The following is a 16,284-nucleotide window of genomic DNA, read 5'->3' as shown; positions in this document are numbered from 1 at the left end:
CAAGTGGCATTACCATAGAGATACATGCACAGGGTGATGATTTGACAAGATACGCAGAGTATTTGAATGGTGACATATAAATAAGCTTTCATGTTATTCGAGCCATCTTTACCCATATAATGTTTTTAAACTCCGGGTTTGTCGTTATGGGGAGATGTATTGTCCTGGTGACCAGGAAGATTCAGTGTAAGATAGATCTTCACCAACCCATGCTTGTGCCCTATGAAGATTCAGGTTAAGATAAATTTTCAGCAACCCATGTTTGTCCCCCGTGAAGATCCAGGTTAAAAATAGATCTTCAGCAACCCTTGCTTGTTGTAAGAGGCGACTAACAGGATCGGATGGTCAGACTCACATGTCATCGTATCCCATATGCGTGGCTCAATGTTCATGATATCAATCACTGAATTGTTTGGTCCAGACACAATTTTTTACAGACCGCTGTCATACAGCTAGGATATTGCTGAGTGCAGCATTAGCAACACACAAACATAGTCCTGGACCCAACATCAGTCCAGCCTCCTTGTTTCCTGTGTTTCAGTGCCTGAGAACTGCCAGAAGAAGAAGGAAGTCCTGATGGCACACTGGGACCTGTACCAGAACATGTCCAAATTCCTCCAGAATGACACCATGACTAGTAAGGCCAACCAGACCTACCCAGCAATGATGCACAGTGCCATGGCATGGGTCCGGACGACGACACACATGTGGAGGCCTTCCTGCAACGCTAGCGGAGACTACGAACGTGTGCAGTGCGAGTATAATCTGAGGACCGAGCAAAAGGATCACTGTTTCTGTTCCAACATGGAAGGCCAACGCATCAATGGCACTGACACCAGGCCACCCACGGATCCAGTCTGCACCGGTGAGAAATTTCTTCTGGTTACAAATTGTAACAGAAATCCTTGTAACTATGTAAATGAGACATTGTCGATGTGATGTTACATGTTTACTCATTCGGTGTGAGAGTAAAATGCCCCACTGGGAGACAAATGATTCATGCCACAACTTACTTTACAGTGAAGCCTGGACACTGCCCCACTGGAATGGCCAGGCCGACTGAGTGTAGCATGTCCTGCAAGGGAGACTACGACTGTGGCGGCCATGACAAGTGTTGCAATGTGGGCTGCAGTGCCCGCTGCCTCGGGCCCATGAACGACACAGCAGCACCGCACCAGGGTCAGTTAACAGCTTAGCTTTCTTGTCATCTTTTTCTGCAATGAAAATAACTATCTATTCTGTCTCTCTGCATCCCTGGACCATTGTGGCAAAGTGATGCACTTTGGTAATGACCAAAAGTCATTTAATCATTAGTGGGTTATGGCTGTTTAATGTCAATGTTTTTCAGAGGGATTATAATTTTTTTCTACTTCAAATATTTAAAAATTGTATTACCTAAGTAAACTTAAGATAATGAATGTTTTAATGAACAGTGAATCCTAAGTGTGTAGTCTCAACTATAACTGATGTAACTCTCTGTTGTGGGCCTTCAGTTGGTCTCTGTTGCTGCTTTTCCTTTGTTATTAAAACACTGGTGGTATCACAGATTTCAACTGCACTTTCATATTGCCTTCAGTATCACCTTTAATCACTTTCAAATAGAGTAAACCTAAATGTCTTTTGTCCACAGTTGCCAATATGTCTGCCCTGTTTAGAAGTGTCTGTGTCAGATTCAAGGACATGAATATCTGCCAGAGCGGCAGCCAGTGCGTGGGCAGCTGGGAACAGGGAGACCTCTGTGCCTGCCCCGTTGGATACCAAGGACCCTTCTGTGACAGGATGCTAGCTGATGGAGGTGAGAGGCCATTTCAGTTTTGTCCATTTTACATCCTTTGTCCTGTTTCAAAGTCCATTTTCCAACCTTTATCGTTCTAACAGATCCATTTTCCATCCTTTATCATTCTAACAGATCCATTTTCCATCCTTTATCATTCTAACAGGTCTATTTTCCATCCTTTTCCTTTCTTTCAAGTCTTATCCTCATCTTGGAAATACTGCAGCCGTCCCAGAGATGGAGAGCCTTATAGACTGAATTTCATGCCCTCTTATCAGATATGTTTTCTAGCAATTGGCAATTGCCACACCACACCACACCACACCACACCACACCACACCACACCACACCACACCACACCACACCACTTCATTGTAAAAATGATGACATCAACAAATCTTTCAAAGTAGTACCGACCTGTGAAAATCCCGGTTAGAATAGGTCTTTCGCAAATTGATAGTGCTTGCTGTAAGAAGCCACTAACGGATCGGGTGGTCAGGCTTGCTGACATGATTGATGCATGTCATCGTATCCCAGTTGCGTAGATGGATACTCATGGTATATCAATCATTGGATTGTCTGGTCCAGACTCGATTATTTACAGACTGCGATCATACAGCTAGAATATTGCTGAGTGCAAACAACAAACAAACAGACAAACAAACAAACAAATATACTCATGAACCCAAAATTTGTCCAGCACCTTGTTGAGTGATGTTTTTGGTGATCTCAAAGTTTCTGGTGTGTTTGCCTCTTCCAATGTTTTCTCTCTTCTCCTGACAGAGCCTGCACCCAGTGTTTGTGAGAAGAGACACAGGCTGTTCAACATGATCATGGACCCACGCTATGCTTACTTCAAGACGATGTTTATGACATATGACAATATGTCCTCTCTGCCTGTCATGAAGGCGAACTGTTCCGCCCGGGGATTTAACCCAGTTCAGTGTGATCACGACATTACTGATGGCAGCCGGAAATGGTGCTACTGTGTAAACGAATCAGGCGACCCAATACCCAGTTCACGAGTCCCCAGCCCTCACTGGCCACGTTGTGGAGGTAATTGTGGATGCACTGTAGATTTGTATGGAACAAAAAGTTGGATATTACAACACTTCTTCCAAAGCTATGTTGTTGAGTGGGAGTTGCTCAGATTTGAAGATAGCATGTTCACTGTTGTGAAACTGTGCTGCCTTGTGCATGTTACTGCAGGACTGTCAACCAGTGCATTCCCAGTCTGGACATTAGCCTAGTCACCACACACTGGGGCATTTGGCCTAGTTGTATCTTGGGGTTTTAATGTAGAACTTGCATCACTGACCACAGGGCTCAGATTAAACAAAATACAGACAAATGAAAGAGTTTACAAGGCGAAATGATGTACAAAATGTTGTGTTGAATGTTCTTCATCAGGTAGCATCTGTTAGCTTGTTAGTGTGTGAAAAGGATTATGGAGAAACAGAAACACTCAAAATATGGATGTATTTATCTCTAGACCATTTGCTGTTTGTGGTAACGCTGAAGCTGAACATCACTCTCAATATTAAGTTCAGCGCTCAGTAAGGTTCAGGGTATAATGGGTAAGAATGATTGGATGCAGACACCTGTGATATGTCTCAATGCTTTTGCATGTTAGTGTCAGTCAACTTTAAACCTTGTCAGGTCCACATTCACTTTGAAGAGGTCATTAGTGTACAGGGCTTGCAGTGTTTCAGGCTTCAGGCCACAGAATCAGCTAAATGCTGTTGGAGGTAACACACACTGTTTTGTGTTTAATCTGGTCTGGTATTAATGGTGAAACCTCCCCAGGACTAAGAGTCCTCAATAAAGATGGATAACACTTTACTCTACTACATTTCAACTGTACTGTAGCTCCAAATGACATATGCCGATCTCTCTTGCAGACATTCACTGTGAGGCAGGCCACCGACTGTATGACACGAGCGGTCATGCCAGGGCCTGCGATCCACGGTCAAGGCAGTGCCCAACTGGGTACGAGTGTAAAAACGTTGCCTATGGCAAGCATGTATGCTGTATTGACCTCCAGGGTATGTACTTGTTCAGTTTCAAGGCTTTGGTCATCTGACCCTAAGTGCACTGTACATGTTGTATTGAGTGGTATCATAGTAACTATAGGTCCAGACTGGTATCACAGCAGTTCTCAGGATTCTCCATAAAGTGTAAGGGTCTGACCATTTGATCTGGGGGGCCTGGGATTTTATCATAGACTCATAGCATAAATTAGGAAATATCTGGTTTTGCTGATGAAGCAGAAATATATCTAGTCTCTATACAAATTCCCAAGACTCCCCGGAATATTAATGCTTATGCTTTTAGTGTTTCTCCTTCGAAAGTTATTCTTCACTACCATACAATATATCATCTTCCCGAGGCATGAGAGTAAACTGACTTTAAAAGTCCAGTTTCCACCCTTGCCGAACTAAGCTGGAATTCCTCGATCGTAGTGCCACCAGTGGCTATTATGAGTTATGTCCCTTCTAAGCCTCTCCTGTGGACCAATCAGATTCCACCTCTTGTATAACTTGCATTTGCTTCAAACAAAATGGCGGCAATCTAATCAATAATCAAGATCTATATTGTGATAAAATGGGTCTTGCATCGCGAAGTGCATCAAAACATGTGAGCATCTTGATTAAATACATGAAAAGATTTGGAAAATATCTGTTGACAAGGCTTTGGTGGTGCACATCTTTTGCAAATCCTGCAATCAACGGAAATCTGCACGGCAGTTTACGGACTGGATTTCGATTTCGTTGCGCAATTTTGATCGGACTATGCATAGACTCGTTAGTCCATCCAAAATGTAACTCAATAATACCAGCCTAGTTCGGCAAGGGTGGAAACTGGACTTTTATAGTGAGTTAACTCCCTTGCCTCAGGAAGATGACAATATGTAGGAAGGTTGTGGGTGAGGGAAGGGTGTGGGTGAGGAAGGGTGAGGGTGAGGGAAGGGTGTGGGTGAGGGAAGGGTGTGGGAGAGGGAAGGGTGTGGGTGAGGGAAGGGTGTGGGTGAGGGAAGGTTTGTTGGTGAGGGAAGGGTGTGGGTGAGGGAAGGGTGAGGGTGAGGGAAGGGTGGGGGTGACAGAAGGGTGTGGAAGAGGGAAGGGTGTGGGAGAGGGAAGGGTGGGGGAGAGGGAAGGGTGTGGGTGAGGGAAGGGTTGGGGAGAGGGAAGGGTGGGGGAGAGGGAAGGTTTGTGGGTGAGGGAAGGGTGTGGGAGAGGGAAGGGTGTGGAAGAGGAAAGGGTGTGGGTGAGGGAAGGGCATCAAAGCGGCATTAAACCCAAATCGCTCACTCACTAACATACGAGGTGAGGTGTAAGCTGTTTATTAAACCTTGCAAACATTGTGACAGTCAGCAGCCATTTCTGAATGAAATAATCTTTATTTCAGCCATGTCTATATCCCTGGTTACACAATAGTTGTGGAGAATGTCTGATGCTAATATGAGACTATCAGCGAGCAGTATTGCTAGAATGTTATACATTGTATTGTTTCAATAAAAAATCTCCATATTTAACTGTGTACTGATAGAAAAAAGCAGTTCTTTTATGGCAATTGAAATGACTGTGTATCTGACAAGTAAACCTGTGTTTATGTTTCACCCAAGACACCCTGAACCTGCTGTACACCTGACTGCAAACTATGTAAGTGTGTGTGTCTTGTCTGCTACAGGCCACAGTGACGTCTGTCGGCTGACCCCCAACCCTGGACAGTGGTGTGACGCCACAGAGCAGACATGGTCCAACTATTACTACTACAACTCCACACTGGGGAGGTGCAAACTCTTCCTGTACAGAGGTTGCCATGGAAACCAGAACAAGTTCATGACAGAAAGTGCATGCAACCAGAGTTGTGCTGGGAAAGGTCTGTTTTAGTCAACAGTTACAATATTACTGTAAATTGAATTTAGAATTCCTGATTTTACTGTTTACATTTACTGTTTTTCCTATTCTGAGGACTCTTGTTTTAATGTTTAAACCGATCCTTTCTCTTTCTTCTTCTTCTTCTTCGGTCCTATGTGGAAATGTGCTTGAACACTGTTTCAATCTTCTAAAACCAAAAAATTCACCCGAACACACCCCAGCATCTCTTTGGTTACGATGAACAACTGGGTCAATTACGTGCTCTTGCGCACAGTAACCTTCCACGTTTTGACCACATGCGTCTCTCTACCAACTCATTCTCTTTCTAATCCCCACTGTGTGTGTCCGATTGCTTTGACTTATTTTTGTGGTTTGAGACTGTCTACAACATGGGAAAGAAGGACAAACCTCGCCCAACTTGTGAAAAATGCAGATGAACTTATTCAACATCTAGATGTGCATCCGTACAGATATGCTAGACCGCAGATCCGTGTTACTCACCATTCCTGAGTCAAGTACGGTGAACGCTTCTCTGTTCAAGATCCCATTCTTAGAATTGTCACACTCGCATGATCGTGGGAGGAATGATAATCTGACCAGTCCTTCCAAGGCTTCTCATCCGACCACTCCCAATCATCTATCTCAGGATTGTTAGTAGGAAGCCACATGGGATCGACGATCAGGGGTCTGAGGATCGGGAGCCACTCTCCCGCTCTAAGGATCAGCATTCAGGATTGGACTGATGCTCTCGACGTTCCTCAGAACACGATCGTTCACATCGATGCCAAGTTCGTGCACGCCAGGCGATGGAGACCTTGGTAATACTCACATGAATCAAGGTCAAGGTCAACTTTGGGTGACCAGGCTTCAGCTGGTTCCCACTTGAGATGCCCTTCCAACTATAGAGATTGGCCCCTTGTTGTAGTGTTAAAAGAGATGATGAACAGTCGCATCCTATTGTCTGTCGGAGATAGTGCTGTGACATGTTTAAAGATTCCATACATGTAGAACAAACCAGGGTCAATCTAAGTTGTCAGCTGATTCATCTATGCGTTTACATGCAGCTATGCGGTCACTTTTTGAATGACAACAAACATGAAACACATGTGGCATGTATTCCCGATCTCATGTTGTTTCGCGTAATGTTTTGGGTCATCATCCAGCTTCCTTGTGTGTATCTCACGGTTGTAGTCTATACAGGCTAGGGTATCTGTGGCCTTCTATCCTACCATGGGATTAAATACATAGTGTGAGATAGGAAACGCTTAAAGATTGGAAATCACACCCGACCATCCCTGCATCTCAGTTCCTTTAGCCTGATACCTCTACGAAAGTGAATAAGAGTAGAGAGATGCATGTGGTCAAAGAGTGGAATGTTACCGAGCACGAGAGCAAGTTAACCCAGTTGTTGGTCGTATCCATGCAGATGCTGGGGTGTGCTGGAGCGAATGCTTTTGCTATTTTCCACCTTTTGTTGTCTTAGTAAGTTGACATCAATAAATTCTCTACCTTATGTGTATCACTTCTAAATGCCTTTCAAAGACCTGGGGTTCAAACACGTTTCCACATAGGATAAAAAAAAAAAAGCATAGTGTAAGAAAAGATAAGTATATGAAAATACAAATAATGCTAAAATTTCCAATTTTCAAAAAAAAAAGTTTCTATTTACAAGTATCAAGCACCCCTCTCATTGACAGGAATTACTGGTAGCACTATCACCCCTCTCGTGGACAGGAATTACTGGTAGCAGTATCACCTCTCTCATGGACAGGAATTACTGGTAGCACTATGACCCCTCTTGTGGACAGGAATTACTGGTAGCACTATCACCCCTCTCGTGGACAGGAAATACTGGTAGCACTATCACCTCTCTCATGGACAGGAATTACTGGTAGCACTATCACCCCTCTCATGGACAGGAAGTACTGGTAGCACTATCACCTCTCTCATGGACAGGAATTACTGGTAGCACTATCAGATCTCATATGGACAGGAAGTACTGGTAGCATTATCACCTCTCTCGTGAACAGGATTTACTGGTAGCACTATCACCCCTCTCGTGGACAGGAATTACTGGTAGCATTATCACCTCTCTCGTGGACAGGAATTACTAGTAGCATTATCACCTCTCTCGTGGACAGGAAGTACTGGTAGCACTATCACCCCTCTCGTGGACAGGAATTACTGGTAGCACTATCACCTCTCTCATGGACAGGAATTACTGGTAGCACTATCACCCCTCTCGTGGACAGGAAATACTGGTAGCACTATCACCCCTCTCGTGGACAGGAAATACTGGTAGCACTATCACCTCTCTCATGGACAGGAATTACTGGTAGCACTATCACCCCTCTCATGGACAGGAAGTACTGGTAGCACTATCACCTCTCTCATGGACAGGAATTACTGGTAGCACTATCAGATCTCATATGGACAGGAAGTACTGGTAGCATTATCACCTCTCTCGTGAACAGGATTTACTGGTAGCACTATCACCCCTCTCGTGGACAGGAATTACTGGTAGCATTATCACCTCTCTCGTGGACAGGAATTACTAGTAGCATTATCACCTCTCTCGTGGACAGGAAGTACTGGTAGCACTATCACCCCTCTCGTGGACAGGAATTACTGGTAGCACTATCACCTCTCTCATGGACAGGAATTACTGGTAGCACTATCACCCCTCTCGTGGACAGGAATTACTGGTAGCACTATCACCCCTCTCGTGGACAGGAAATACTGGTAGCACTATCACCCCTCTCGTGGACAGGAATTACTGGTAGCACTATCACCCCTCTCGTGGACAGGAATCACTGGTAGCACCAGGGGTCCGGAAACCGTCATATGCGCCGGACATGTCCGATTTGGAATCTCAAATGTCCGTTTTAAAATATTGCTTACCGGACATTTTAAAAAGTATTGTCCGGACATTCTTAAATTTTGACTGGACATGATCAACAGTTAGGACTGAGCAGTTTTTGTCTGCAGTTGCAACACAAGGAAGATTAACTACACTGACAAGCTTTGTTTGTTTTGATTGCTGTAAATACATCGTACCTACATGATAGTCCAATCGGTCAATCACTGTAATAGGCAATAAACTGAGTTGACACTGATTAATCGCGGATTAATTACTGAGAACATCTTGTTAATTTGAGTGAAAGGTGTTTACAACTGTACATTAATACCTTGCATCATCGATGTACCTCATTACCCTCACAATGCTACGATACGTAACCTCAGACAAGAAGCGAAAGCGTGACGACAGCCAGTCGACCGATGCAGATCAGTCGAGCGGATCTGCCAAACCCTCAAAGTCTGGACGATCATTTTGTAAGTCGTGGCTAACGACTTTCACTTGGTTGACATACAATGAGGATTTGCAGATTTTATTGTTTTCAGTAGCTAGTCGTATATTGAATCTTGATTGACCGCCATTTTGCTTTCTCGGACGATCGATATCCAATTTTTTTATGGTCAATAATTAAGTACAGATGAAAAAAGTATTCAAATAACTATTGCTATCAACGATATTTTAGTATTTGTGATTAAATTATCTGTCTTGTTTTTAAAAAAATCTTTAGTTTAAAAAAACACTTTTCCCATGAGGTCACGTGATAACCAAATATGGGATAATAGTCTCGATCCAAATGTTACAACGCGTACACTTGGGCAGACTCATGAATATAACTCATGAATATTAATTAGACCGTTCACTACGTTAACAGATCGTTATTATAACAGAAATAAACGTATGTTTTCCATGTAAATCTAAAATGATACTATTTGTTATTAATTGTCAGGTGAATTAAACAATTTAAATTGAAACAATTCATAATTCATCATATTATGAATACGTAAACTTGTATTGTGTGTGAAAAGTCGTACTAAAATACGCTATTTGAAGGGGGCGCAGCCTAAATGCAAATGTCTGATTGGGATTTTAAATTTTCCGCACCACTGAGTGACTATCACCCCTCTTGTGGACAGGAAGTACTGGTAGCATTATCACCCCTCTCGTGGACAGGAATTACTGGTAGCATTATCACCTCTCTCGTGGACAGGAATTACTGGTAGCACTATCACCCCTCTCATGGACAGGAATTACTGGTAGCACTATCACCCCTCTCATGGACAGGAAGTACTTGTAGCACTATCACCTCTCTCATGGACAGGACTTACTGGTAGCATTATCACCTCTCTCGTGGACAGGAATTACTGGTAGCACTATCACCCCTCTCATGGACAGGAAGTACTGGTAGCAGTATCACCTCTCTCATGGACAGGAAGTACTGGTAGCACTATCACCTCTCTTATGGACAGGAATTACTGGTAGCACTATCAGATCTCATATGGACAGGAAGTACTGGTAGCATTATCACCTCTCTCGTGAACAGGAATTACTGGTAGCACTATCACCCCTCTCGTGGACAGGAATTACTGGTAGCATTATCACCTCTCTCGTGGACAGGAATTACTAGTAGCATTATCACCTCTCTCGTGGACAGGAAGTACTGGTAGCACTATCACCCCTCTCATGGACAGGAAGTACTGGTAGCACTGTCACCCCTCTCGTGGACAGGAATTACTGGTAGCACTATCACCTCTCTCATGGACAGGAATTACTGGTAGCACTATCACCCCTCTCATGGACAGGAATTACTGGTAGCACTATCACCCCTCTCGTGGACAGGAAATACTGGTAGCACTATCACCTCTCTCGTGGACAGGAATTACTGGTAGCATTATCACCCCTCTCGTGGACAGGAATTACTGGTAGCACTATCACCTCTCTCATGGACAGGAATTACTGGTAGCACTATGACCCCTCTTGTGGACAGGAATTACTGGGAGCACTGTCACCCCTCTCGTGGACAGGAATTACTGGTAGCACTATCACCCCTCTCGTGGACAGGAATCACTGGTAGCACTATCACCCCTCTTGTGGACAGGAATTACTGGTAGCATTATCACCTCTCTCGTGGACAGGAATTACTGGTAGCACTATCACCCCTCTCATGGACAGGAATTACTGGTAGCACTATCACCCCTCTCATGGACAGGAAGTACTTGTAGCACTATCACCTCTCTCATGGACAGGACTTACTGGTAGCATTATCACCTCTCTCATGGACAGGAATTACTGGTAGCACTATCACCTCTCTCATGGACAGGAAGTACTGGTAGCAGTATCACCTCTCTCATGGACAGGAATTACTGGTAGCACTATCACCCCTCTCATGGACAGGAAGTACTGGTAGCACTGTCACCCCTCTCGTGGACAGGAATTACTGGTAGCACTATCACCTCTCTCATGGACAGGAATTACTGGTAGCACTATCACCCCTCTCATGGACAGGAATTACTGGTAGCACTATCACCCCTCTCGTGGACAGGAAATACTGGTAGCACTATCACCTCTCTCGTGGACAGGAATTACTGGTAGCATTATCACCCCTCTCATGGACAGGAATTACTGGTAGCACTATGACCCCTCTTGTGGACAGGAATTACTGGGAGCACTGTCACCCCTCTCGTGGACAGGAATTACTGGTAGCACTATCACCCCTCTCGTGGACAGGAATCACTGGTAGCACTATCACCCCTCTTGTGGACAGGAATTACTGGTAGCATTATCACCTCTCTCGTGGACAGGAATTACTGGTAGCACTATCACCCCTCTCATGGACAGGAATTACTGGTAGCACTATCACCCCTCTCATGGACAGGAAGTACTTGTAGCACTATCACCTCTCTCATGGACAAGACTTACTGGTAGCATTATCACCTCTCTCATGGACAGGAATTACTGGTAGCACTATCACCCCTCTCATGGACAGGAAGTACTGGTAGCAGTATCACCTCTCTCATGGACAGGAATTACTGGTAGCACTATCACCCCTCTCATGGACAGGAAGTACTGGTAGCACTATCACCTCTCTCATGGACAGGAATTACTGGTAGCACTATCACCCCTCTCATAGACAGGAAGTACTGGTAGCACTATCAGATCTCTCATGGACAGGAATTACTGGTAGCACTATCAGATCTCATATGGACAGGAAATACTGGTAGCACTATCACCTCTCTCATGGACAGGAATTACTGGTAGCACTATCACCCCTCTCGTGAACAGGAATTACTGGTAGCACTATCACCCCTCTCTTGGACAGAAATTACTGGTAGCACTTTCACCCCTTTCGTGGACAGGAATTACTGGTAGCACTATCACCCCTCTCGTGGACAGGAAGTACTGGTAGCACTATCCCTCCTCTCGTGGACAGGAAGTACTGGTAGCACTATCACCTCTCTCATGGACAGGAAGTACTTGTAGCACTATCACCTCTCTCATGGACAGGACTTTCTGGTGGCATTATCCTACTAGTCCAAGCATGTTTCATAAATTATTAAGGTATAAACACTCCTATTAGGGATAGTAACTACTATTAGCACAAGTAATCATGATGAGCTTACATACTTGAAATGGGAAGTTGTGCAGAAACACAAGATGTATGAAATTTATGTTGTTTTCAGAGAAGCCTGGCATGTGTCCCATGGTGAGGCCAAGTGGGAACCAGCGTTACTGCAAGGACTACTGCAGGACTGACAGAAACTGCACTGAGGATAGAAAGTGTTGTCAGACTGGCTGCGGACGGAGGTGCACACTGCCTAAAGGTAACCAAGCTCAGATCGGGCACTCTGCCTACAGGTAACACATAGCTCAGATGGGGCACTCTGCCTACAGGTAACACACAGCTCAGTTGGGGCACTCTGCCTACAGGTAATACAGCTCAGATGGGACACTCTGCCTACAGGTAACACATAGTTCAGTTGGGGCACTCTGCCTACAGGTAACACATAGCTCAGTTGTGGCACTCTGCCTACAGGTAACACATAGCTCAGTTGTGGCACTCTGCCTACAGGTAATACAGCTCATATGGGGCGCTCTGCCTACAGGTAACACATAGCTCAGTTGTGGCACTCTGCCTACAGGTAACACACAGCTCAGTTGGGGCACTCTGCCTACAGGTAACACACAGCTCAGTTGGGGCACTCTGCCTACAGGTAACACATAGCTCAGTTGGGGCACTCTGCCTACAGGTAACACATACCTCAGTTGGGGCACTCTGCCTACAGGTAACACACGCCTCAGTTGGGGCACTCTGCCTACAGGTAACACACAGCTCAGTTGGGGCACTCTGCCTACAGGTAACACATAGCTCAGTTGGGGCACTCTGCCTACAGGTAACACATACCTCAGTTGGGGCACTCTGCCTACAGGTAACACATACCTCAGTTGGGGCACTCTGCCTACAGGTAACACACAGCTCAGTTGGGGCACTCTGCCTACAGGTAACACATAGCTCAGTTACTGCACACTGCCTACAGGTAAGACATAGCTCAGTTACTGCACTATGCCAACACATAGTGGGCATCATCCTATGTTGAGAGACATACAGATTGAGGTCTGTAGCTCCAATTGAGGGGTTTAGGTTTATTTTTGAGCACAACAAAATATATTATTCAGTGGTTTTATCCGTTGTAATGTGCATGTTATTTGTTGCAGTTGATGAAGGCAACAAGAAATGCAGAGTGGGAGTGGAGTACCATCACCCCAATGGCTCTACGGTCTACTGTGGACGAGGACAGCCTTTATGCCCTGAGGGTTATGAGTGTAATGTGGATCCTATGGATGGACCATCCTTCTGCTGTCCTAAAGAAAGTAAGTCCTACCCTCGAGAGAGAACATCCTGCCCTAGAGAAAATAAGTTTTGTCCTGGAGAGGGTATGCCTGCCTTAGAGAAAGTAAGTTCTGTCCTGGAGAGGGTATGCATGCCTTAGAGAGGGTATGCCTGCCTTAGAGAGGGTATGCCTGCCTTAGAGAAAGTAAGTTCTGTCCTAGAGAAGGTGTGCCTGCCATAGAGAGGGTATGCCTGCCTTAGAGAAAGTAAGTTCTGTCTTAGAAAAGGTGTGCCTGCCATAGAGAGGGTATGCCTGCCCTAGAGAGGGTATGCCTGCCCTAGAGAAAGTAAGTTCTGTCCTAGAGAAGGTGTGCCTGCCATAGAGAGGGTATGCCTGCCTTAGAGAAAGTAAGTTCTGTCCTAGAAAAGGTGTGCCTGCCATAGAGAGGGTATGCCTGCCCTAGAGAAAGTAAGTTCTGTCCTAGAGAAGGTGTGCCTGCCATAGAGAGGGTATGCCTGCCCTAGAGAAAGTAAGTTCTGCCCTAGAGAAGGTGTGCCTGCCATAGAGAGGGTATGCCTGCCTTAGAGAGGGTATACCTGCCCTAGAGAAAGTAAGTTCTGCCCTAGAGAAGGTGTGCCTGCCATAGAGAGGGTATGCCTGCCTTAGAGAGGGTATGCCTGCCCTAGAGAAAGTAAGTTCTGCCCTAGAGAAGGTGTGCCTGCCATAGAGAGGGTATGCCTGCCTTAGAGAGGGTATGCCTGCCTTAGAAAGGGTATGCCTGCCCTAGAGAAAGTAAGTTCTGCCCTAGAGAAGGTGTGCCTGCCCTAGAGAAGGTGTGCCTGCCATAGAGAGAGTAAGTCGAACCCTAGAGAGAGTAAGTATTGCCCAATTGTAATGGCAACAATGAGATAGGTCTTGGGACTGTTTCGTATTTTGCTTACAACCCCCCATTTGTTCATAGTTCCCCCATTGTAACATTTTTTTATGAACCCCCAAATTATTTACTCCACCCAAACTAGAGACAATGGCAGATTGAAACATGTCAGTAAGATAAATTCATTGCAGCAAAATCACTCGTTACTTTTGGTATAAAACCTAATGCAGGACACATAAAACCCTGTGTACCCCGAGCGATCCTGCTCCAACTTATAGTGTGTATGCATGGGACCAACGTGTGCCTGTGTTTCAGCTGTGCCTCTGAATGTCTGCCATGAACCCAAGGAGCCAGGCCCATGCAAGGCAATGATGCCCAGGTACTTCTTCAACAGGACATCAGAGCAGTGTCAACGCTTCACATATGGTGGTTGCCAGGGAAACAACAACAACTTCAACAGCCTTGAGGAATGCTGCAGTCAGTGCGGGACCAACAGATGTAAGCCAGTCCACCATCAGTCACAGATACTGATGAAGTCTGTGATGACGTCACTGTCACGTTCACTACCATTCATGATGACCTTACATACACTGGCACTGATGATGTCACTGTCACGTTCACTACCATTCATGATGACCTTACATACACTGGCACTGATGACGTCACTGTCACCCTCACTACCATTAATGATGAAACTACATACACTGCCAGTGATGGTGTCACTGTCACGTTCACTACCATTAATGATGACCTTACATACACTGGCACTGATGACGTCACTGTCACGTTCACTACCATTAATGATGACCTTACATACACTGGCACTGATGACGTCACTGTCACGTTCACTACCATTAATCATGACCTTACATACACTGGCACTGATGATGTCACTGTCAAGTTCACTACCATTAATGATGACGTTACATACACTGGCACTGATGACGTCACTGTCAAGTTCACTACCATTAATGATGACCTTACATACACTGGCACTGATGACGTCACTGTCACGTTCACTTCCATTAATGATGACCTTACATACACTGGCACTGATGACGTCACTGTCACGTTCACTACCATTCATGATGACCTTACATACACTGGCACTGGTGACGTCACTGTCACGTTCACTACCATTAATGATGACGTTACATACACTGGCACTGATGACGTCACTGTCACGTTCACTACCATTAATGATGACATTACATACACTGGCAGTGATGACGTCACTGTCACGTTCACTACCGTTGATGATGACCTTACATACACTGGCACTGATGACGTCACTGTCACGTTCACTACCATTAATGATGACCTTACATACACTGGCAGTGATGACGTCACTGTCACGTTCACTACCGTTGATGATGACCTTACATACACTGGCACTGATGACGTCACTGTCACGTTCACTACCATTAATGATGACCTTACATACACTGGCAGTGATGACGTCACTGTCACGTTCACTACCGTTGATGATGACCTTACATACACTGGCACTGATGACGTCACTGTCACGTTCACTACCATTAATGATGACATTACATACACTGGCAGTGATGACATCACTGTCACGTTCACTACCATTAATGATGACGTTACAAACACTGGCACTGATGACATCACTGTCACGTTCACTACCGTTGATGATGACCTTACATACACTGGCACTGATGACGTCACTGTCACGTTCACTACCATTAATGATGACCTTACATACACTGGCAGTGATGACATCACTGTCACGTTCACTAACCATTAATGATGACGTTACAAACACTGGCACTGATGACGTCACTGTCACGTTCACTACCATTAATGATGACATTACATACACTGGCAGTGATGACGTCACTGTCACGTTCACTACCATTAATGATGACCTTACATACACTGGCACTGATGACGTCACTGTCACGTTCACTACCATTAATGATGACCTTACATACACTGGCACTGATGACGTCACTGTCATGTTCACTACCATTAATGATGACCTTACATACACTGGCAGAGATGATGTCACATACACTGATGATGTCACAGCAGGGCTCAAAATTTCT

The 16,284-nt window shown here is 45.0% G+C and overlaps 1 protein-coding gene across 10 annotated transcripts in view; it reads left to right on the top strand.

The window, feature by feature from the left end:
- The window catches only part of LOC124117390, a 203,018-nt gene that overhangs the window by 149,365 nt on the left and 37,369 nt on the right, over nt 1-16,284 (top strand). For all 10 annotated transcript variants that reach the window (XM_048388963.1, XM_048388962.1, XM_048388967.1 and 7 more), the window contains 9 exons: nt 542-865; nt 1,021-1,179; nt 1,631-1,795; nt 2,558-2,830; nt 3,676-3,819; nt 5,465-5,656; nt 12,190-12,330; nt 13,223-13,378; nt 14,528-14,710. In XM_048388963.1, the coding sequence (XP_048244920.1) occupies nt 542-865; nt 1,021-1,179; nt 1,631-1,795; nt 2,558-2,830; nt 3,676-3,819; nt 5,465-5,656; nt 12,190-12,330; nt 13,223-13,378; nt 14,528-14,710 (1,737 nt within the window). The remainder of the gene's footprint in view (nt 1-541; nt 866-1,020; nt 1,180-1,630; nt 1,796-2,557; nt 2,831-3,675; nt 3,820-5,464; nt 5,657-12,189; nt 12,331-13,222; nt 13,379-14,527; nt 14,711-16,284) is intronic.

The sequence above is a fragment of the Haliotis rufescens genome, unplaced genomic scaffold, assembly GCF_023055435.1.
Source record: "Haliotis rufescens isolate VD_foot unplaced genomic scaffold, xgHalRufe1.0.p SCAF_8, whole genome shotgun sequence".
Classification (NCBI taxonomy): domain Eukaryota; kingdom Metazoa; phylum Mollusca; class Gastropoda; order Lepetellida; family Haliotidae; genus Haliotis; species Haliotis rufescens.
Note: the sequence above shows the minus strand (reverse complement) of the source record. Positions and strands in the feature narration are given on the sequence as shown.